Genomic DNA, 22,872 nt, shown 5'->3' with positions numbered 1-22,872 from the left:
CGATAATTTTAGAATCTAGATAACGTCGATAATATAATTTTAGAATCTTTACAAGTGTTTGATCGATGCGCATTGGGCTGTTCTTTGTTCGCAGAGCGGGACAAAATTGGCACCAGTCTCGGAAGCGGAAGTGCGGGCCGCGTTTACGGCGCGTCTCGGCATGCCGCTCACCGGTCAGATGCTGCACAGCAACCTGCCGTTCTATCCGTCCCTGACGGTCATCGAGGGCGAGCCGACGTACATCCACAAGCAGATACAGCAGAATCTACAGGAGCAAGCAACACCGCCGTCCGCGACAGTGGGCGGCAGCAGGCAGCATCCGGCAACGGCGGCAGCGGTGTATCACACTGCGGCGCCGATCACGGATACACAAGTGGCGCACGCGAGACTGCAAAAGGCTGGTCATCACCGGCCTTTAGGTAGTATGTTCCCTCTTTGTCTTCGTAGAAGCTCTTACCGTGCGCGTGCCCTGTTCCAATGGACAATGGTCTCCGCCGAGAAAAAAAAATGACTTTAGAAAAGAGGCTGAACTTACCGAGATCAGCCGTTCAAAGTTCCCCAAAGGACCATTTCTACACGAAACATAGCACGCGTCGTTCAGTAACTTCTCGACAGCGTGTCGGCAAGCATTTATTTATACGACTGTTGTCTTTTCTTTATATAGGTAGAACCCAATCTGCGCCTCTACCGCTAGGTCATCCGATGCTGCAGGGCGGCATAATCGCACCGACCACTCACTATGAGGAATATCTCGCGGAGAAACAGTTGCACGATCAGCAACAAGCGCACAATTATCTGAAACAGCAGATCCGTCAGACTGTTCTGACGCGAGTGGGTTCGCGCGGCCAGGCTAATCAGCTGGACGAGGCACCAGAGTCCGAAGAATCCGAGGTGATAGATCTAACAGGCAAGAAAGATCATCCGGAGGAGAGCGAGATCTCGAAACAGCAGAGAGACCGCGAGCAGTTCCTACAACAACAGAGGGATCTCATGATGAGACACACGTTGCAAACGAATGAATCGACCATCTACGCCGGAGGTTTAAGCAGGACCTCTCAAGTGGCTAGGCCACTCTCGAGAGCACTGTCAAGTCCTCTAGTACACTTAGGTAAAACTTCAATATACTTTTATCTTTTAAACTGACATGCTAAAGATTTTGCATTTATCTCTAATATTATATTAAATCCGTATAGCATTCAAACATTTTCTCCTAGCTATTTGCCTATAAGGAATATAGAATAGAGAGATAATTGGTCTGAACCTAATCTAATTTTTCAAAAAATTAATCTATATTTTTTAGCTCATGAAATTATCATGATTTTGTCTCTAAAGGTCCTCAGAGCAGCAGCGGTGAAATTTTCGTGCGAAGTTCTTCGCATCGGCCCACCACAGGATTAGCATATGATCCACTAATGTTAAAACATGCATGTGTCTGCGGCGAAACGGTCAGAGGTCATCCTGAGCATGGTGGCCGATTGCAAAGCGTATGGGCCAGGTTATCGGAAACGGGCCTGTTGCAACGTTGCGACCGAGTACGCTCGCGCAAGGCTACACTTGAAGAGATCCAAACATGCCATAGTGAAGCTCATGCACTATTGTTTGGTGAGTCTTGTTCTTTCCACATTGTTTCAGCTTTATGAAGAAAATAATAACTTTAACTGACAATGAGATGAAACTAGCAGTTTTAAGATAATTGTTACGCTAGAACGCTATTTTAAAAATTGAGAAAATCTTGAAAATTTTGCAGAATTTACAATTAAAATTTTATAATTTTTCTTGATTTTAAACTAATTGTACTATCTGTAAAACTGAAGCGATAGTCATTTTGTTTTTTACAATAATTGAAGAAATATTAATATCAAGCATATCAACTAATATTACTGTAATTAACTTGCCATGTGGAGTGTATACGTCCCATGCTAAACTAAACGTTCCGTTTAGGCTATTTTCACTATTATACGTAACACCATCATAAAACGTTTTATAAAATTATGCATTGATTCTTAACTATTATATATATATAATAGTTATCAAGATCATGGGAAGATCGTACACATTTTTCTTAATAATAATGAATTATATTAATATTTTTATAAACATTATATTATATATTATAAGCAAAACTGTCAGTCTCGACAATATAGGGCGACCCACGCAATCTGAAAGTTACCGAAAATCGGTCCAGCGGGGAACGTGTTAAATCACAAATTTTAGTATTATTAGTAAAATAAAAAGAAATAAAATATACTGTAAAAAATTTAAAAAATTTTAAATCAAACTGTAGAGAATAATGCCGACAAGCAGTGACATTAATCTAGTCCCGTGGTGTGTGCAGGAACGAATCCGATGAATCGACAGAAACTGGATATGTCCAAACTGTCGCAGTTGCCTATCAAGAGTTTCGTCCGACTTCCCTGCGGCGGAGTTGGCGTTGATTCCGACACAACGTGGAACGAGCTTAACACTGCACCCGCCGCTCGAATGGCAGTGGGATGCGTTGTCGATCTTGCATTCAAGGCGGCAGTAGGCGACATTAAGAACGGCTTCGCCGTAGTGAGACCGCCCGGGCATCACGCGGAAACCAACCAAGCCATGGGTTTTTGCTTCTTCAACTCAGTAGCAATCGCAGCGAGGCTACTTCAGCAAAAACTCGATTACATTAGAAAAATTTTAATCTTAGATTGGGTAAGAATCGTTATTATCATCGCGCGGCATGATTTCTTTACGACGAGAATACACAATATGATATGTGATTTTAAAACGTCTTTACATCGTGAAAATAAGTAATGTCAATAATGCGATATAAGGGATCGAAGTTGTAGTCAAGATCATCAGGCTGTGATTCTAAATACTTTCGGACATGCCACGTATGACAAAATATTACATCATGCATTTTATATCTTCTTCAGGACGTTCATCATGGGAACGGTACTCAGCAGATGTTTTACGATGATCCACGGGTGCTGTATTTGTCGATACACAGACACGACGATGGTAACTTCTTCCCCGGAACCGGCGGGCCTACTGAGTGCGGCGCTGGCGAGGGTCTCGGCTACAACGTCAACGTGGCATGGTCCGGTGGTCTGAATCCGCCCATGGGCGACGCGGAGTATCTCGCGGCGTTTCGCACGATCGTCATGCCAATCGCCAAGGAATTCGATCCGGACGTCGTGATCGTCTCGGCCGGTTTCGATGCTGCTGTGGGTCATCCGGCGCCACTGGGTGGCTACAAAGTCAGCCCGGCGTGCTTCGGCAGAATGACGCAACAGTTACTTAATCTAGCCGATGGCAAGGTCGTCCTCGCCCTGGAAGGAGGCTACGATTTAGCGGCGATCTGCGACTCGGCACAGGAGTGCGTTCGAGCGTTGCTCGGTGATGAACCCAGTCCGCTTCGGGATGAGGAACTCACAAGGATTCCTTGCCAAAATGCCATTGATACGCTGCAGAAGACCATCGCCATCCAGGTAAGTCGAATATTGCGTGATGTAGTTAAATCTTTTTATTCGTTACTTCAGGAACCGAGCAATATTTATTTTTAAATTCTCTTCCGTATATACTATGTATCAGTTTATGTTATGTTTTTTTTTATAAATAGAGTAAAGTCTTACATCATATTACTTTATTTACAATTTTTAACTCCTCTGAGGTTTGGGTTCAAACTCGGAACCAATTATGAATCGGTCGCTCTCATGCAAAGCCATGCGGCGTCACCCTATTGACTCCCCTTCAACGTTCATACTTATTTTCTCTAATACGATTTGACACAAATACGTAGAATGAAAGTATTATCCTGCATGCATTTATTTAGAGCACAAAAGCAAATCAAAGACAAAAAATAGCATTTGTGCAATACTTCGTATAAGAGAAAAATCAGATTTAGTATTTGTAAGATTGTAAACTATTAAAAATAATATATTTATGAATGATAAAATTAAATGTATTTAGTTTATCATTTAACGTAGTATCGTATTATTTCTTAGATGTCACATTGGCCTTGCGTAAAACTTGCTGCCCATACGGTCGCAATGAGCGCTATAGAGGCGAGCCAAAAGGAACACGACGAAACAGAAACCGTGTCTGCAATGGCCTCTCTATCTATGCAGCAGCCTACAAACCTCACGTTAGTATAAAGTATTTTTTTACCATCATCTATCTTTGAAATATTATTAAATATCAATAACTTATAATATTAAGTATTACATACATATACATATTACAATTAAATTATATATGTTTATTTAAAATGACAGGACCACGCCAGAACATTCCCGAGAGGTTTCCGAGGAGCCGATGGAGCAGGACGAGGCCAAATGAGATGTATGAAGATCATTCTGCTAGGTGTAGAAAGCATTAATTAATTGCACGAAACTGTGTAAATGCTCTTTGGGATCTCTAGAAGTGCATTTCTCAGTGCGGATCGAGGGACTCGCCGTCATCACGCGTGGCTGCTGTGACAGGCGCACAAAAGTCAGCTACGAATGTTCCATTTGCAGGAACGCGGTCGACGACGCGTGTAAATTCGCGCGCAGTTCCCGACTTTAAGGTTTTCAAACATTTTCTTTTCCAAATAAGACGATAGATAAACAACGGCCAAGTAATAAGGAAGAAGTGATCTGTAACGGGAGGTTAATGACAATTTTTGCGACGGTACAACGCAAACTCGCGGACCTCCCTTTCTTTACTTTTTTTGTGCTAGACGCGAAAGCGCAAAAGTTGTTTGTGAGTTTTGCAAATGTTTCTATTGCACCTCGCGCGTTTGATGCGCGAGATTGTTGTATAGTTAGCTATGGATGAGACAAATTGTATTTGTCCGTTCTATAGATTTCTTTCTTTTTTTATTGTGGAACACAAGATTTGTAATCTTTTTAACGAATCACTGTTAACGTTGTTGAGATGAACTCGAGCGCGCTAAATAGCTTTCGCCCACCAATTGGATATCGCTTGACAAATTTTCGATTCAAGTGTCTTATCGACGAACAACGAATGGTTTTTCGAGATTTGATGTGAAAGCTGGAATGGAGACATTTTGTAATATTATTAGCAAACTCTTGTCTGGATGGTACCACTTGATTGTTGTGGAAAAAGAATTGTAGAAGCGCATTATCGTTCGATGATTCGGTGGGAGAAAATAAATTGTGGACACTTGCGTTCTTCGAAAATGACGGACATCCGCGAATATTTTGTTGACGTTATCGATATAAGGTGGTGAGGCGTTTCGAACTTTCCCACAGCTGTATAAAACAAGTCTGATGCATCGTGTTGCCTTGGATAATTCGCAGGAAGAATTAATTATTCGTGATAATCCGTGTATATATTTTTGAATGCTAATTGCGACCTCGGACGTCTGCTTAGAACACTTTCAACGAGCCGTATTTTATCGAAACATTCAGGGAGACAAGTACAGGGAATTTGAGAAAGAGCTGTGTTAATGCGACATATGTATATCTTGAATCCTAGAGATTCTTTTTTGTATTGCGCTTATTGTTACAAACAAAACATAGACGCGCTATGAATAACACATCAACCATGAGATGTATGATTATTCGATATAAACGATTCACAAGGAACATCGGCATAAGCATCTTTGTTTGTGTACGAAATCGCTTTTCTAAGATAATGAATGTACTTCCTATAAACCATTAATAAGAAAATTAAGTAGAGATGATAAAATAGCAAGTTTAATGGCAAGATAGCAGCTTGAATCATTATGATCGCTCGCTGTTTCTCATTTCTCTCTCATAATAGATAAAATCGAAAGAGGGAGGAAGAAAGAAATACACAGTTCCGATAATATAGAAATATATATATTATACCATTTAAAAAATTAAATATTTTGTATACGGAAGTTCTCTTCGTGTGGTAATCCGAAGAGGTTTTCCATTGAAAATAACAAATGACAATTTGATAAAATGCGTAAGAAAATTATTAAGAGAGCAACCGACACATTGGTAGAATAACGTCACGTCAAGTGATTCTTTCTGAATAAAATAATGCGCGCGAGTAATGGGTCGCGAGATGCACAGATTTTTCCCTGGGGAGGAGGAGGAAGTATCAGACTATCCAATCGGTGTGCATAAAAAATAAATGGTCTCCGGATTTCCAGAGATTTTCACGCGTATGTCAGGCCTCGCTAGAAGAGTTCGTGCAATAAGAATACGATTGGACAACTGTATATTTATAAAAGACAGTAGCGTTTAGATGTATTTTCTCCGCCTTCAACACGCGCGATCTACACTTGGTGAAGACGCCGCGCATCGTGCTGGTCACTAGCGCTTTCATTGTTTCGTCGTCCGATTCGCTTTCCTTGTTCTTCAGGGCATTCAGAGTACGAGATGAGGCGAGAGCTCCGCAGTGCGTGAACACTTATCTCGAATCGAGGCGATACTTAATGCGACTTAGGCGACAAAATTCGTGATAATGTTAAAGGAAAAAGAATAAAAGAAAAAAAAAGAAAAATGTCGATGTCTAGATCATAAGGCGATATTATATCGTGTGCGCGAATAAAATGTGCGAACATGCGTGTGCGATATCACGTGCACGTGGTAAAAACAGGACAGGATGCGCCCTGCCATACCGAAAGATACGCTGAGAGATGCCATGACATGTCGATGCAGATTGCTCCAATTTGGCTGTAATCATACGATGTATGATAATCTTTGATCTTTCCGCTGTTGAGAAAATAAGATGACACCAGATCTCAGAATTTAAATCCAGGCCTTTATCCGGATAATTTTGTTGCAAACCGATTACACCTACAAGCTTGACTCCTCAAGCTTGCGTCGCAGGTCGATAATAATTTGATTTGGCGGAGGAACTTTGATTCTCACACATGATTGTTTGCATGTAAAATTGATAAAATCAATGAAACGCATACTTGTTAAAACTCACATCGATTAAGAGACATTCAAGATAAATTGAAAACGGAGGGATTGATGTCAGTTGGGCGTTTCTTTTTTCACAATTTTTAATGATACGTGGCTCCGAAGCTCTCACAAGTATTCGCTGCATAGAATTCCTCGTCTATCTGTTATGTGAATCACTGCCAACGACAATTTATACGACATGGCCGCATGTTCCCACGAGCACGTGCGATCGCATCGAATACACACGTTAATATATGTTAATGTTTTCAAGCGCGAGAGCGCAGAACGGACCGGGGAGTGTATCGTTTTGACGAGATTTCAACAACATGGCTTCTTGTTGCGAACAAAGGCTGGTGTGATTTTTGTGATATTTTGTAAAAAGAAGAAGCTAAGCTATATATGGTTAATTAAGCGTATACGTCGCGGGAAGATGTGTGTAAGGGAGGGCGGAAAAAGAAGGTAAATATAATTCACAGATACAAGCATTTATTTTTGTGTCATGCATTTTACGGAGAAAAGAAAAGGATTTAAAAAAAGAACAAAGATGAATATAAGAGAAGAGTCTATTGATAAACGAATTACACGAGAATGCATATATTATATATCGCGCGTTCGTCATGCAAGAAATAAAAAGAATATATATCTATAATGCTATATATATATGTATATATACACACATACACATATATGTATGTATATATATATTAAGATATACCGATATATGTACATTGTATATCCGTGTACCGCAAGAATCTCAAGTGTCTGTTAAATGTTTGTCCGATAAAAAAAATTCACTGAAGAAAACGTGTAAAGATCGACTCGATGTATATTTAAGTATAAAGATACGAGTCCAGCCTATGTGTGTATACAGTAAGTTAATTAATGTGAGAGAGAGCGAGAGAGAGAGAGAGAGAGAGAATGCGAAAGGATAAAAATGAGGATGTTATATGACGATTCATCGGTACACCAGTCTGTCATTGAGTTGAAACAGCAATCGACTCTATTGTAACAATATCGAGAGGTAATTTTAGACATGCGTGTATATTTGTTTATAATTTAAGAGCGAGTCTCTATCATCGGCGGCGCGCACCCCGTGGCAGTCGCGTCGATTAAAGTGAAGGGTACGTGGCTTGCTCGCGGACAACAGGGCGAGCCCTTTCCGAAAATTTACAGAAAGATATTGCGTATTTTCATCGCGGGCCTACAAACATCACACCCTGGTTAATCACATCCTCGCGTTCACTCGCGGTATTCCCGCCTGTCCTTCCCCAACCCCCTAACGTATGCTTCATTTTGTCGTCAGATTGTCGTACGATTATCATGCGATCGTACCCAAGCAACCGAAACGAACGTCCAAAGAAACCTAGATCTGTACTTGTATTCTGTTAAAGACAATTTAAAAAGATTCGAAATTCTATTCATGCAAGGTAAAAATTGCAATTGGTGATGATCAAACAGCCACGTTTAGCCAAATGTAGGATGTTGATACGAGACGCAATGTTTTAAACATTACTTGAACCAGTGACCTCGTATTCATATCGCATTATTAATGCTAAACGTGGCTATCTTACAATTTGTGTTTGAGATAACAAGTAAGACCTTCTGTAAGGCAAAATACAAATTCAAATCGTTTGACCTACGAACACAGATTTTAATCTTTTAGAGTTTTGCGTCGCTTGGACAGAATCTGAACGATTGACGTTTTCGCGGGAGTTTTGTTTGGAACGCAAAAGAAAAAAAGAGAGCGAGAAACTTACGACATTCCGGTATCACCACCCATGGCAAGTTGATACAAACTAGATGTAAATGACTATTAAGTTCTTATCCAAACGCCGAGTATAAATGTGGATTTTAATAGAGCTCTACTGTTACGTTAGTACACACATACACGTACACAAAACCCATACACACACACACACATACATATACACACAAAAACATGCACGAATATACTGTCTATATTGCATAAGCTTAATGTAATAGTCATAAATTTTTTATGTATATAAATGTACCTCGTAAACTAATTTTAAATAAAAAGTATAGTCATTGTGTTAAACGTTATAGCTCTTCGATCTAATGATATCCTGAACAATTGTGCCTTTTAACAATTAAAGACTTTTTTGATCGACTCGATTGGTATCATCGTCATGACAAATCGACTATTGCTTTTGGTCAGATTAATCGTCAAGACATTTCGACCATGGGATTTGGTCCTTCTAAATTGATTTTGAAGTTTATATATAAGCACATACACACATCGTATTTAAATTTTAAATAATTTATAATTTATTGCGAAAAATCTCACCTCATGCAGGTTCGTACCCTGGCTAAGGTGATATTTTTCGCAATAAATTAAATTGTTTAAATACGATGCTTATATAATAAGCTTCAAAATCAATTAGAAGGATCAAAACTCATGGTCGAAATGTCTTGACGATTAATCTGACCAAAATCAATGGTCGATTTGTTATGACGATGATAGCTAATAGAGTCGATTAAAAGTCTTAATTGTTAATTATTTATTGGCGTAATAAATATACTTATTTGGTTTAATTGTGCATTAATTAAAAATACAACGCAACATGGTTCGATCGTTCGATGATGGAGTGACTTTCACAAACGACAATGCCACTTGCAAATTATAATTCCAATTACTGCGGGATTTCATTGAACCGTATTCGCAAAAAAAATGGTAAACGCAGTATTTGAAATTCAACATCGTTAAGAATATCGGCACTGTCCGGACAGTTTGTTTACTGAGAATCTTGGGTAATCAGTCATTAGCAGTTAATAGCTTTTATTATCAAGCAGCAAAATCGTTTATTTTCTTTGTTTCGACGCTCTCCTAGAAAGCGTCGTATAATCCATCCATCCATCCACTCTATGGCTAATGCGACCAGATATTTTTTAATCCAAAGCCGGACAACTGTATGTCGGGATAGAAGAGGTGTAAAGATAAACACAAGAACAACCTTCAATTTATTTTTACAGAACAATATAGTTACTCGTATTTAGTGTTTGAACTTATTTGCTTTAATAAAGAAGGTGATAATATATATTTAAGAATTAAATGTATAGAATTCTTGGCAACTTAAATCAAAATTAAGTTTTGTTAACAATATTGCTTTTAAAATGCAAACTCGAAGTTGAGCTATTTTTCCACTGTCCACACTTTGTTTATTACAGAAAATTAAACGTATTAAGTTTACCATCGCAATTTGACAAAATTTTTCAAGTATTTTTTGGTGGGACCTTTTTACTAAAATTGAGACATTTGACATATTTAGCAGGATGATGGGAGAATCACCTCCAAGGCAGGACTATCCCACCGAAAACAGAATATCTGGTCACATTACCTAGTGCTAGTCGGGTCCTGGCTACCGATAAGATCAAGTTTAATATGTACTTAAAAATCCGAATTAAATCCAATAATCAAGTTTGATTATCTGAAATTTGAGTAATATTCATAAAAATTAATATTTTATATATTGTACTTGTGAAGTAATCGATCCCAACTAATTAATTTTGAATCTTAGAATGAGCTAGTATATCTGTAGGATTCGAAATGTACTTAGTATAGTTTCTATCGAGTATAGTTTCTCTATCGAGAGAAAGAATCGAATCTTTTACAAGTGGTATTCGAACTCTAAGAATGACCTTATTAGTTTAAAAAATGTAATGTGTAAAGATTTTAAGTAAATTTTTATTCTATATTTTTAATCATATTTTTTATTATAATTAATTGCAACAATTAATAATCTAATATTTGTAATTATCAAAAAATAATATACTAAAATAATTGTCGCTTTACATAAACATTTTGACTCGAAGGAGATACTTTGAAGAATAACCAGGTTTGAACCCATTTTATCCAGAGTCAAATTTACTTGAAAGTACTGCTTTTATTTTTAGAAGTAATTATAGAGAATTTGAAACTACGCCAACAGATTCGAACCTACTTGTAAAATACTTAATCCCATCGCTAGTCCTGGCTTCCCTCAAGGAGAAGGGAACTACTCAAATAGGATCTTGACCTCTATACTTTAAAGGTTTTGAAGTATTTTAATTTTCCATGGGAATGGGTTACTAGTCCACTGTCCACTTAAAGGGCAATAACGCTGATTCCGAACGAGCTCTATTAGAAGCACGGCAAGATACTCTCGGTGGTGCCATTGCCTTCCGAAAAGCGATATAAAATCCGATGTTTCTAGCTAGATTTGAACTTGGGCCTTCGGTACATAGAGCAGACGCAACGACACAGGAAGCATATCTTTCTAAACATATGAGACAAGGAGAAAGGACAATCGACAAAATCTGCTTGCGAGAGTTGCGAGATCTCTGCGTGTCAGCAAAACAGCTGACTATTATTATGAGTGTCAAAATACGTCGAGCGATGACTTCTATGGCTCGTTCTTGAATCTTCTGGAGAAACGTAATAATAAAAGATCGGAGCTTTGCGCCCTCGGAATCAGTCGTCACCTCTGTGCGCGACAATTGGTTGTTATTTGCGCAACGCTATCTTGTAAGTAATACAAAGCGTACATATCCATTTTAAATCTCGACATTAGATTATAAATACATTGTACGTGTTATCTGACTCGACGATATCTCATGCCTTCGTTATCTGCACCTGTGCTATTAAACAACAGTTGTTCGCTATAATTACAGCGATTGCCAAACGTTAGAGAGGTAATTGAGAAAAGCTCGAACGACAGTATTGTACGTATCTGTATATTTCAGACTTGTAGACACAATTTATAGCTCTTATAAACATCTGAATTTCAGCACAGTGACAAAGTGATCTACTTATATCACACTATTATGCGCATAATCGAAAACTTACAGCGGATTGAATTACAGTCGGAATTGCAATCGTAGCACAACACAATTGCAATTAAAATAAAAGCGCATGAATCGAAATGCCGTTTACGTATTTTACGAAATATATTTATTAGATATTCTCGCTTTCGGGATGAGCATTCAAATTTCCTCGAAGCTCTGATCTAATGGAGCGGTTTCAAATATATACAACGATATGGAAACGTATTCTTCGCGAAAAATGTCACTATGTTCAATGAATCAATGTACATTCTGTCGCTCGTCTGCGTAATTCGGTTACTCGATCGACAAGAATTTTCACGATTGTTTCAGATGGTCCAGAGAAACTAGAAGATTTGCGTGCAACTTTTAACAGATGTAAAATCTTTACAATAGATATTTATCTCGAAATATCATGATCTCCTCTGACAAGAAAGCCAGCGATATTTGAAAAATATGAAAAATTATGTCGTACATTCGATTAATTAAAGAGAAAGAGAGTTTCCTTTTACAACGCGATAATCAAGAAACCACAAGTATATATCACGATGTTTAATCAACTTAGAAGTGTTGAATTCTAAGCGGATGATGATTGAGAGATACATTTCGTCACGGTATAGTATAAGATCAAGAAACAGTAGCTTAGCAGAACTTCCATCGGTTTCCGCATTCGTTACACAACACGAAGGTAGTCATCGGCTCGTCGGCCGAACGCGTTTGCACTTGGTTATACGTGCAGTTGCGCTTCTTGCATTTGCCGCACTTGAGCAAGTCGGTCTTGGTTCCCTGCACGGTGGCAAGTTGCGCGTCATTGATGGCCTCCTTTTTGAATTGCTCGCGTAGCTGCTTTATCTCGTCGCTCGCCATCTCCTCCGCAGTCATCACCGCTAACCTGGCAGGCGTGATTGCACCTACCAAGAAGTTCGTCCGTAGATTGGGATTCTTCACGTCACGCAGGTTGGCGACTCTGCTGCGTACCTGTAATTCAAGTACGTAAAAATGACAAATATATGTGACACACAATGCAATTAGCATAGATACCATTACGTTATACGTTAAGAGAAAGACTCTGGATAATGCGCGAGATAATGAGATAATATACGTTTAATTACCCTATTTTTGTATCTGTTATCGGTATTTTTGAATTCCGCATAAATTGCTTCCTCCAATTCTTCCGCTAACTCTTCCGGACTGGCACACCCGTCGACGACTTTGCCGTCGACGCGTAAAGCAGCCGCCAGCAGTTCTCTGCATTTTAATCTGACCGCATCTGTTGTGGTAGGAGCAGGAAAAGAAGACTGTTTCCTTTGAATGTCTCTGACAGGTTTCTCTTCCTTCACTTTTACTTCGGCGGCATCCGTTGTATCTTTCTCCTTCTTCTGATCGCTCTCTTCTTTCAATTTGTCCGGTTTCTCGTCCTTCTTCTTTGAACTACTCGACGAAGTGGAGTCTTTCTCTTTATTCGATCCTAATACCAAGCAAATTATACATACAGATTTGTCAGAGTTATTTACATATAAAAATCAATTATTTCAGTTACATTACATACATACCAGATAAAAACTTTTTCCAGTTCTTAATAAGAGTCTTCGATAAAGAAATAACTTCCTCGTCTCTGCTCGATTTCCTCAAGGCATTTACAGTCATTCCAATGCGTGTCTTAGTTAAAAGCTCCAAATCAACGGGCAACTTCTGAAGTATCTTGAGCAACTCCAAAGCCTGTTCCTGACCCTGATTGACAAACGTCATATAACATTGTATACAGCAAGTATTCTTCTTTTAAGTAGTATAATTCCGACATCAACATTTCTATATATTGACATTTTATATTTTTATTTTATTTTTCAGGAACAATCATGGCAAAGCGGAAGCAAAAAATCATAGTGGAATACTTTCTAATAACAAATTCAGTTCAATTATAACAAAAATACCTGCGCGAAAATCACTTTGCAACAGAAGTCACAACGAAAGATAAACATTGAAAGATATAAAACCACACTGGTATAAGAATCAAGTTGGGGACTCTTCTTAAGTACTCAATTTCTCGGATATAGAAGATACATGGAATGAATAATTGGACGTCGTGCAACATCGCGTTCCACGGCGTAAACAAACGTTGCCTCCGCGATATTAGAGCGATCTTGTTTACGCGGCTTTCGCGCGCATCGAGAACGCGGAATTCAGCAAAGTGCTCAATATTCGTCGGAAGAAGATGCGCGCTTTCCTCGCGGATCGGAGGACGACGTTTCCCCCATCTTCAACGCGCGCGCACCCCGGCCAGTATACTGCGATCTTTATTTTACTCACTTATTACTCACCGTCCCGTCACCGCTCGACATCTTGTTGAGCTTCTTCTGGATACGCAGCACTTCCTCCTCGGCGCTCATCGTCGGCGACCGCACGGCTGCTCGCTGCACAAAGTCGGTTATAAACAGGCGCGAACGCGCGGACAACAACACCTCACTACACCTCTCGTCGACGCTCACCAACGCTCACGAGCCTCACGGCCGTGTCTCGCGACTCTCGCGCAGCGAATGTTGGCCTGCGACACGAGGCGGCGAACTTAAAGACTAATAACGCCAGGTCGACGCGGTGACGCCATCTTTGCATTCTTGCTTGTAAGTTTTTTCACGTGAGATTTAATATTATTGCAATTTGTAATAATATAATAATATTAGTCATTAAGGTGATATATATTATTGAAAACCATTGTCTCTAGGTAAATTTTCATAACAATCAATGGGGATCCCGTTTGAAGGTAATTGAAGAGCACTAACGTTATCGACTGGTTTGACTAGAACGAAGATGCGAACTCAGAGAGAAACTCTGCGTGCGAACACATGTTTTAAAACTTATCCAATCACTGTTTTACAAATCTTTTATACATGTAATAAAAATTGTGAAAGGTAAATAGGAATAAGTGTAAATTATCACAAGAGAGAAGACATTTTATATTTTTTTGGATATTTGAATCTTTTACATTTAATTGACAATAATATAAAAATGATACACACATATGTAGATTTTTTAAATAAAATATAATATTTTTAATATATTTCAGTCGTGTAAAATAAAAAGCAAAATAATGGCAGTTTTTAAAATAATCTATAGAAAAATAACTGAATTTAAAATTGAAATTTGAATAGATATATTGTAATATTAATATTATTAAATATTTAATACTTTTCACAAGAAAAAACGACCATGAATACCGGCCCTAAAGCTGCTTTTTCCGCTGTGCGCAATGGATACTTCCCATTTTATGTCCATTTCTGCCAAGTGGATTAACTTTAAGCCCCTTGCACAATGCCAGCCAACAGGCAATAGGAACAGGAAATAACCAAAAATCGTTAATTACAACCTAAAAAATTCGAATGCTATGATTGGCTGGTAACAGGCAATAAGCACAGAATTTCCAACGTGATGTTTCCATCCATTCCAGAAACTCTGTGTCTATTGCCTGTGTCACTGTTTATTCTGCATTTATACATGATTTCTGATTTCTATTCCTTGTTCCTATTGCCTGTTGCCTGACATTGTGCAAGGGGCTTTAATCTCGGTTTAATTTACTTTTTATCTTTTTCTAATTCTTAAAATTTAAAGAATGTTAGAAAAGGATAAAAAGTAAGTTAATAAACCACTGTGTTAAACCGAGATATTAAAATTAATATATGTTGGACAAATCAACAACCAATCGATACATGAAACTGTCACTAGTGTTATTTTCGTATGTCAAAGGCCGGTATTCATAGTCAGATCTTATATTTAAGATCGTCTTAAGTTTATCTTCAGATGCTGAACAACTCGTTTCATTGGCTACAGAATATCTAAAGATAAACTTAAGACGATCTTATATGTATAAGATCTGACTATGAATACCGGCCAAATATTTGTGTGTGCTCAAGATTGAGACCCTGGTACTCTGGCGATCGATCATGTATCTTTTTCTCTAGGACGGAAATGTGAGAAAAGTGAAAGGTTTATCTCTTTCTATTCAACACCAATAGAAAGAGATAGTTACATTGAAACTTTTCACTTTTCACGTTTTTGCTCTAGGGAAAAAGTTACATAAATCACTACCCGTTTTTCGGTGTAGAAGAGCGCATTATGTCTATCTTCCAACCAATTGCGAGCCTAGAAATAGTGCACTCATCTACACCGAAAAGGAACTCATTTTTGCTCCCCATTGTACATACTCCTTTTTTAAAGACATATGCGATTGGCTCGTCCGTCGTATCCATTGTGGTATTCGTTGAAGTGATGCACGAATCGGTACCCGTATCTCTCATTGGTCGATATCAATATACCACACCACAACAGATTCAAGTTTAAACGAAGCTATTGCTAACCGCCGCTGCTGGCCACTGCCAAGAGTCCCGAGGCTGGCCGAAGCTTTACACAAGGAAAACGTTCTGTGTGCTGTTTTCTCCGTTTTTGTGATCCAGCTGTGATCTATTTCATCTATTCGTGATTGACGGAAATTGTTTCTCTCGTGCAAATCGACGTTCTAGTTCGTAAAGTGAATAAACATGTCAATGTTACGTGAACTTTAGGTAATTCTACGACGTATAATAAGTAGAGGATTGTTAGAGTGTACTGTTATATTGAAGAACTGATTGTATATTGTGAGCGACGAGGTTTGTTTTGTTTTGCTTTGTTTAACGTAATTGTTAATCTTTTCTGTATACTTTCTCGTTTACGCAAAAACTATATATATACACGACATCTAATCATGAATATATAGGGCCGATATCACAGTCTCCGATCCCAGTGAGAAATGATCCGTCGAATTGACGTCCATCGACGTCTATAGACGTCGGATTAACGTGATCCTCCGATTAAACTCGCTCTTCGTCTCTTTCTAGGGGGACAGTTAGAAAGAGATGCAGACTGAGTTTAATTGGAGGATTACGTTAATCGGAGACTGTGATATCAGCCCTTGAATTTCTTTTGACATAGCTTTTGATATTCTTTTTATTTATATTGCATGCATGAAGTATATTGAATTTTTGAATGCATGTTATTCAGTGTCAGTGAGTGCACAATAGATAAATTTGTAAATATATTGTATAATAGTATTGTTTTAAAGAAAGTGCTTTTTCAGTATGATACATGCATGGTTTACTTAATATATTTGTTTCCTTTTTCTTTTTATATCAAATATATTGAACTTTCTTCTAAATTTACTTGATACTTATAAATTATTTTACCTATTGTATTTTACAGATGGAATCTCGTTTACCAAAACCAAAAATAGTAATAAACAGAGCGATTAGTGTAGCGGATATAACTGCCAAGAATAATAATTATAAGACAATCAAAAATAGCAACAATATGTCAGCGTCGACCGCAACCTCAACGTCGACATCAACGTTAACATCAACATCGACGTCAGCTTCAACATCCTCGGGTTTTGGCAGTGTGAAATCTGTAAACGAGAACAAACTATCGGTCAAACAACCCTTAGTTCGATCAAAAACGTTATCCACAATTACACGACCAAACAATGTAAAGGCGATAAAACGAACAGGTACTAATATTACACATGGAGAATCAAAGAAGCCTTTTGTTGCTAGACCTGTTGCTAAAGCACTAATGAACAAGCCAACTAATAATGCATTAATGACTAATAATACAGCGAACAGAATGAACAAAGGTATCCAAAATGACGTAGATAAGGGAGGCAAGATTAAAAAATGGGACTTACGAGGTCGTTTGGCCCATACAAGTGACAAACTATCAGTTGAGCAACAAAAAAATAAAGACTTGGAATCAAAATGTAATGTGCTTCAAGAAATGGCAAATACTTTACAAACTAGTGAAACTGCATGTAAAACTAAAGTAGAAGAACTCGAGGTTTTAAATAATACCTTGACTAATGAGCTTCAGACCTTAACAGTGGAAATAGTTGCCATTCGAAAAAATGAGAAAGATTTAGCGAAACGCTTACAAGAATCAGAAGAATCGCGTACAAATCTTTCGCGGGCTTTGAACGAAATTCAAGAAAGATCTAAAACACAAGAGGTATTAATTTCAGAGCAGACTCAGCAATTGATAACTTTAAAAACAGATTTAGAATTACAAAAGGAAATAAACAAAGATTTAAGTACCATCAAAGAAGAATTGCAAACTTTGACTCATAAGATGGATAAAGAACGCAGGATATTGCATAATGTCATCCAAGAATTAAAGGGCAATATAAGGGTCTTTTGCCGCGTGCGTCCACGGACGCCGAAAGAAACTGAGCAGATGAAAGCGTGAGTATAAATGTGTTTTGAAATTATTAGAGAAAATTTAATTAATTATTAAAATAAGAACAAAATTTTTTAATATACATTATTTATTATATATTAAAATGTATATAAAATAATATATAATAATATATAATAAATGATGTATATTAAAAAATTTTGTATAAAGTTTTTGAGAAGATCAAATTTGGAAATTAAAAAATTAATAATACATTTTCTTAATTGTTTTCTTAATTTGATGAGTTTCTTTCAGCAATTACTCTATAAATGAAAATATATTTTATTTAAGGAAATAAAAGAGATTATTTTGATATTTTGATTTGTGTATCTAAATGAAAATATTGTTTGTTACAGGTTGTGTAATATAAGCTTCATTGACGATTGTACTATTGAAGTAGGTAAATCGGATGGATCAGATGCAATGAGCTGCAGTGGAAAGCAACGAGGAACAAAACAAGAATTTTCATTTGATAAAGTATTTGCTCCCAATGCTTCGCAAGCAGATGTGTTCGAAGAATTATCCCTTTTAGTACAATCAGCACTTGAAGGATATAATGTTTGTGTATTTGCTTATGGTCAGACTAGTTCTGGCAAGACATATACTATGGAAGGAGAATGTGGATTACAGACTGAAGGCATGATACCTAGAACAGTACGTTTTTATATATATTTACAATATAATATATGTATATATATGTATGTGTGTGAAATTTAAATCATACTTTTATATAAATATTTAAATTTACAACTTTAATTTGGCTTTTTAGAATCAAAAAGAAAATTGAAATACATGTATGTAATTGCAGGTACGTCATATATTTAAAGAAATGAAACAGTTCGAACTTCTTGGTTGGGAATATCGAATAGAAGCAAGTTTTCTGGAAATTTATAACGAGCATATCGTTGATCTTCTCGATTCTGAACCAAAAACACACGAAATACGAATGGTTGACAATAAAGGTCAAGATTTATACGTTAGCAACCTTCAGATTGAAGAAATACACAGTCCAGAAGAATTACACGAATGCCTACGAACTGCACAACGCAACCGAGCAGTTGCAGCTACTCAGTCAAATGAACGGTAATTTTATTTTGCATTCATATTATATCTAGATTAAATTTATTCTTTTGAGGTTTCTTTCGAAGGAATAAAAGTTAAGTGACTTCACTTAACTTTTAAGGTCATATACCACAGGATTTCTTTTGTTCTAGCCCTTTTAAATTTCTAGCATTCTCTTAATGTACAGAATCTTTTTCACTCCTTTATCGGGATATATGTGAGATGAGGACTGGGATCGAACCTAGGATCCTTAGGTATTCATAATCGGTTCTTATATTTAAGACTGTCTTAAGTACAACCTTAAGATCTCATGAACCAATCACAATGCCATATTAGCATCTTAAGACGTTACTTAAGACGATCTTGAAATAAGATCTGACTATGAATACCGGCCTTAGATTACTAACCATTCGCACTCACATAGAGCCACAGATCATTCCATTATAGTATTTTAAATTGTACAATAAAAAGTTACAACAAGCAAACTTTTTTTATCTTTTCAATTAAATAAATAACATAATTATTGAGAAAATGTGTATTATATGATTAAATATTTATTAGGATATAATTTAACATAGAATTTAATTTAAAATAATTAATAATTTGTATTTCAGATCATCCAGATCTCATTCAGTAGCAAGAATACGCTTGATTGGTACACATGTTACGAAACAAGAAGTGTCAATAGGAAATCTGAATCTAGTCGACTTAGCCGGGTCTGAACGTTTGAAAACTGAAGAAGCTGTTAGAACTGCAGAAACAAAGAATATTAACAAATCTTTAGCCAATCTTGGCAATGTAATTTTAGCATTATTGAAAAAACAGGAACATATACCTTATAGAAATTCTAAATTGACTCACCTGCTTATGCCTTCTCTAGGAGGCAATTCAAAAACTTTGATGTTATTAAATGTATCTCCATTAGACGAATGTTATAACGAGACATTAAATTCGTTGAGATTTGCTAGTAATGTCAATAATTGCAAGACTGGAAGTATTAAACGAAGCCGAATGATTTTACAGAATACGACTAACTGAATTTGGACGTGTTAAGTCTGATTATAGAGTAGTGTCAAATTAAATTTTTTAATGTTTTATTTTTACATGATTAACATTTCTTTTACAATTACAAATGTAATTTAAAATAATTTAAGGAAGATGTATTCTCTCGTGAATTATATTATATGGTGACAAAGCCACAATAAAATGATAATAAAATTAGATGTTGAATATAACAGTAAAATAAACAATATTTATCTTTAAAGACAAGTTTATGAGACGATAAATATAAGATCTATCCGTTTTATCATAACACAATAATATTTTCTATTATTCTACAAGTAAAATTTTAAGAACAAAATATATATTTCATGTTGTGCCAAATTGATGTACTAGCACATAAATTGTATATGTAAATAACGTTTTTAAAAATTTTTCTCAATTTATGTTGTTATCAGGTCTGTACATTCGAACATTTAAACAAATACTTTTGCATATTGAATGAAAATAAAAACTGAAGTTTTGAAAATACTAACATTTTATATCTCTTGAATAATATTTAACTTTCAAATGTGTGTATACATGAAATAAAGATTATATTCAGATATCAATTTAAAAATTTTGTTTGAAATTTAGATCCTCAAAAGCCTCTAAATTTCATAATCTTGATCTTTTGTCTTTGAGCTAGATTGTACGCTTGTAGGCTTATGACATGAGATTAATAATTTTATCATACATTGTTATTATAAAGCAATTCCTTACATATCTCAGAAATAAAGAAGAAGGAAAAATAGCATTTTTTGATATATTTATTTAAATAATTTCAACATTACATAATTTGTGTAAATGTTTAATTATATAAATGTCAATTCAAATTTATTTAATTTTAAGTTTAGATATTTTGACTGCTATTCCAAAAAATAAAATTTTTATATTTCTTTTATACCACATAATGTTATAATTGAAATGAGACTGCCAATTTTTATCTAAAAATTGTTTATAAAATACTGACATATTATCTGCAGTCAATGTCTTTCCTTGTGCTTCTAACATCTGTTGAAATTGTTTACGTTCCTGAAATCTCATTAAATCTTTTTCATGTTGTAATAAATCTTATACATATATTAGAAAAAAAATCACAACTCAATAAAATTAGTACCTTAATAAAGTTAGTATTATGTTTGGACCAAAATATCTGATTCCATTGTTGTGTCTCTTTCCTAAGCTCCTTATACCTCTTCTCTAAATATGTTTCCTTTGTGGGGCTGGCAAATAGAACAGGTCTTAGATTTGAAACTGGATCAGGAGGTCCAATTACATCACGAAGTTGATAATTGTTTTTCAGCTTAACTGTTTCCTAGCAAAAATGATTAAAATAAATTTAAATATATATATATATATATATATATATATATATATATATATATGTATATATATAATATATACATATTTAGATGGAACTTTCTATTGTTATATATTTTTGTGAGTAGAATATAAAATAATTAAAATGCACTCTATTACGAAAATAAAATAACATGTTAAAAGTACTTTTTTCAAGATCCACAAATCTGTTATAAAACCTTAGCACTTATAGGCTTGTATTTAACATATCCTTAGTTCTTAAAATCAAATAATAATTTTACTATACACATAGGTATAAAGACTTTTAAGAAATAAAAAACATGCTTGAAATAAAGATTATTAATATGCAAGCTAATGTATATATGTCTCTACTTAAGAAAATATTTAAATAAGATAAATAATTATAAATAAAAACGATCTTAAATCTACGTGCGCTAATCTCTTAAATTGTAATCATAGATTCATTGCCTTACAATTGAATAAAAAGTTTCCATATCATCAATAGGTCGATGTTGAAATTCAGACTATTCCACTTAATTTGTTATTTAAGTACAAATATGCCAAAGATATTAATCACATTTCTGTGCGTTTATTCGATCAGTATAACATCTTTCATTTTAAAAAACATCGTGCTTAATTGTTAATATACTTTTTTTATAATATCTAGCAATATTAACTTTCCAAGCATTGTTTTACACGATCAAGTGTGTTTTCATCAAAATTTAAGGAAAACGAATTAATTTAAATTAAATATTTATCTTGTTCTTATATATTCTACACACTCTTGATACCTATATAAAATTTAATTGGAAATTGGAATGCAACAATTAAATTATCAATGTCCATATTTATCAAAATATTTACCATGCTAAATAACCGACAGAGTTGTCTTGTGAAATGTTTTGTACGATAGTTATAACATTGCAGTGCAACGTTCAACATCTTAAGATTTTATCACATTAATACAACAAATCGAATTAATACATCTTCTTTTTCTGCTGAACATTAGATTCCCCAATCGGGTTTTTTACGGCCATTGATTTTAGAGACGCCAGAACTGCCAGAAGTGTCATATTTATTATTATTATTGAATGACGTTGATGACGTTTCACTGGTGCAGAAGCCGTAAAGGCTGTGGCACATAGAAAGCAAATCAGCCAATCAAAGGCACGGCCGTAAGTGCTATCTACAATAGGTGTTTTAAGCTCTAAGCCCTAAAAATTGACCAATCACATACTACGTTTACGCGAGCGTTAAGGCTGATTTATAGAGGCCGTAACAATTGATTTAAGCCGTAATCTTTAAAAAATTGACCAATCACAGTCGATTGTTCTTCTCACATTCGACTGTGATTGGTCAATTTCTTAAAGATTACGGCTTAAATCAACGGTTACGGCCTCTATAAATCAGCCTTTACTTCTGTAGTAACTTACGATATATCACTCGATCGTTTACGCGAAGGAATTATCGTAATAAGTTACTACAGAAGTAACGCTCGCGTAAACGTAGTAACAGTCAA

At 35.9% G+C, this 22,872-nt stretch overlaps 4 protein-coding genes across 7 annotated transcripts in view; 2 read left to right on the top strand and 2 right to left on the bottom strand.

The window, feature by feature from the left end:
* The window catches only part of LOC112454410 (histone deacetylase 4), a 49,806-nt gene extending 43,556 nt beyond the window's left edge, over nt 1–6,250 (top strand). Inside the window, exons 11-17 of the mRNA XM_025015789.1 lie at nt 42–422; nt 665–1,108; nt 1,333–1,602; nt 2,336–2,685; nt 2,910–3,464; nt 3,981–4,120; nt 4,251–6,250. Coding sequence (XP_024871557.1) covers nt 42–422; nt 665–1,108; nt 1,333–1,602; nt 2,336–2,685; nt 2,910–3,464; nt 3,981–4,120; nt 4,251–4,314 — 2,204 coding nt within the window. The 3' untranslated portion in view covers nt 4,315–6,250. The remainder of the gene's footprint in view (nt 1–41; nt 423–664; nt 1,109–1,332; nt 1,603–2,335; nt 2,686–2,909; nt 3,465–3,980; nt 4,121–4,250) is intronic.
* A 5,328-nt stretch (nt 6,251–11,578) lies between these two features.
* On the bottom strand, nt 11,579–14,192 carry LOC112454409 (transcription elongation factor S-II). Of its 2 annotated transcripts, none has more exons than XM_025015787.1 (4): nt 14,000–14,192; nt 13,235–13,412; nt 12,794–13,149; nt 11,579–12,659 (listed from the first exon to the last, which is right to left on the bottom strand). In XM_025015787.1, the coding sequence occupies exons 1-4, from the start codon at nt 14,066–14,068 to the stop codon at nt 12,324–12,326; spliced, it is 939 nt and encodes a 312-aa protein (XP_024871555.1). In that variant the 5' UTR covers nt 14,069–14,192; the 3' UTR covers nt 11,579–12,323. The 2 variants fall into 2 exon arrangements, with proteins under 2 accessions (XP_024871555.1, XP_024871556.1); XM_025015788.1 differs by having other exon boundaries at nt 13,989–14,077.
* Nucleotides 14,193–15,932: 1,740 nt separating this feature from the next.
* On the top strand, nt 15,933–20,127 carry LOC112454405 (protein claret segregational-like). Of its 3 annotated transcripts, none has more exons than XM_025015782.1 (5): nt 15,933–16,234; nt 16,908–17,938; nt 18,287–18,584; nt 18,739–19,013; nt 19,607–20,127. In XM_025015782.1, the coding sequence occupies exons 2-5, from the start codon at nt 16,908–16,910 to the stop codon at nt 20,028–20,030; spliced, it is 2,028 nt and encodes a 675-aa protein (XP_024871550.1). In that variant the 5' UTR covers nt 15,933–16,234; the 3' UTR covers nt 20,031–20,127. The 3 variants fall into 3 exon arrangements, with proteins under 3 accessions (XP_024871550.1, XP_024871549.1, XP_024871551.1); XM_025015781.1 differs by having other exon boundaries at nt 15,933–16,318; XM_025015783.1 differs by lacking the exon at nt 15,933–16,234 and adding an exon at nt 16,589–16,607.
* A 734-nt stretch (nt 20,128–20,861) lies between these two features.
* On the bottom strand, nt 20,862–22,474 carry LOC112454408 (apoptogenic protein 1, mitochondrial). Its single transcript, XM_025015786.1, has 3 exons — nt 22,218–22,474; nt 21,151–21,348; nt 20,862–21,065 (listed from the first exon to the last, which is right to left on the bottom strand). Exons 1-3 carry the CDS (start codon nt 22,293–22,295, stop codon nt 20,868–20,870), a joined length of 474 nt encoding a protein of 157 aa, XP_024871554.1. The 5' UTR covers nt 22,296–22,474; the 3' UTR covers nt 20,862–20,867.
* Nucleotides 22,475–22,872: the final 398 nt, after the last annotated feature.

The sequence above is a fragment of the Temnothorax curvispinosus genome, unplaced genomic scaffold (genome assembly GCF_003070985.1).
Source record: "Temnothorax curvispinosus isolate PA1 unplaced genomic scaffold, ASM307098v1 QBEX01005044.1, whole genome shotgun sequence".
Taxonomy (NCBI): Eukaryota; Metazoa; Arthropoda; class Insecta; order Hymenoptera; family Formicidae; genus Temnothorax; species Temnothorax curvispinosus.
The sequence above is the reverse complement of the archived record's forward strand: the minus strand, read 5'-3'. Positions and strand labels throughout refer to the sequence as shown.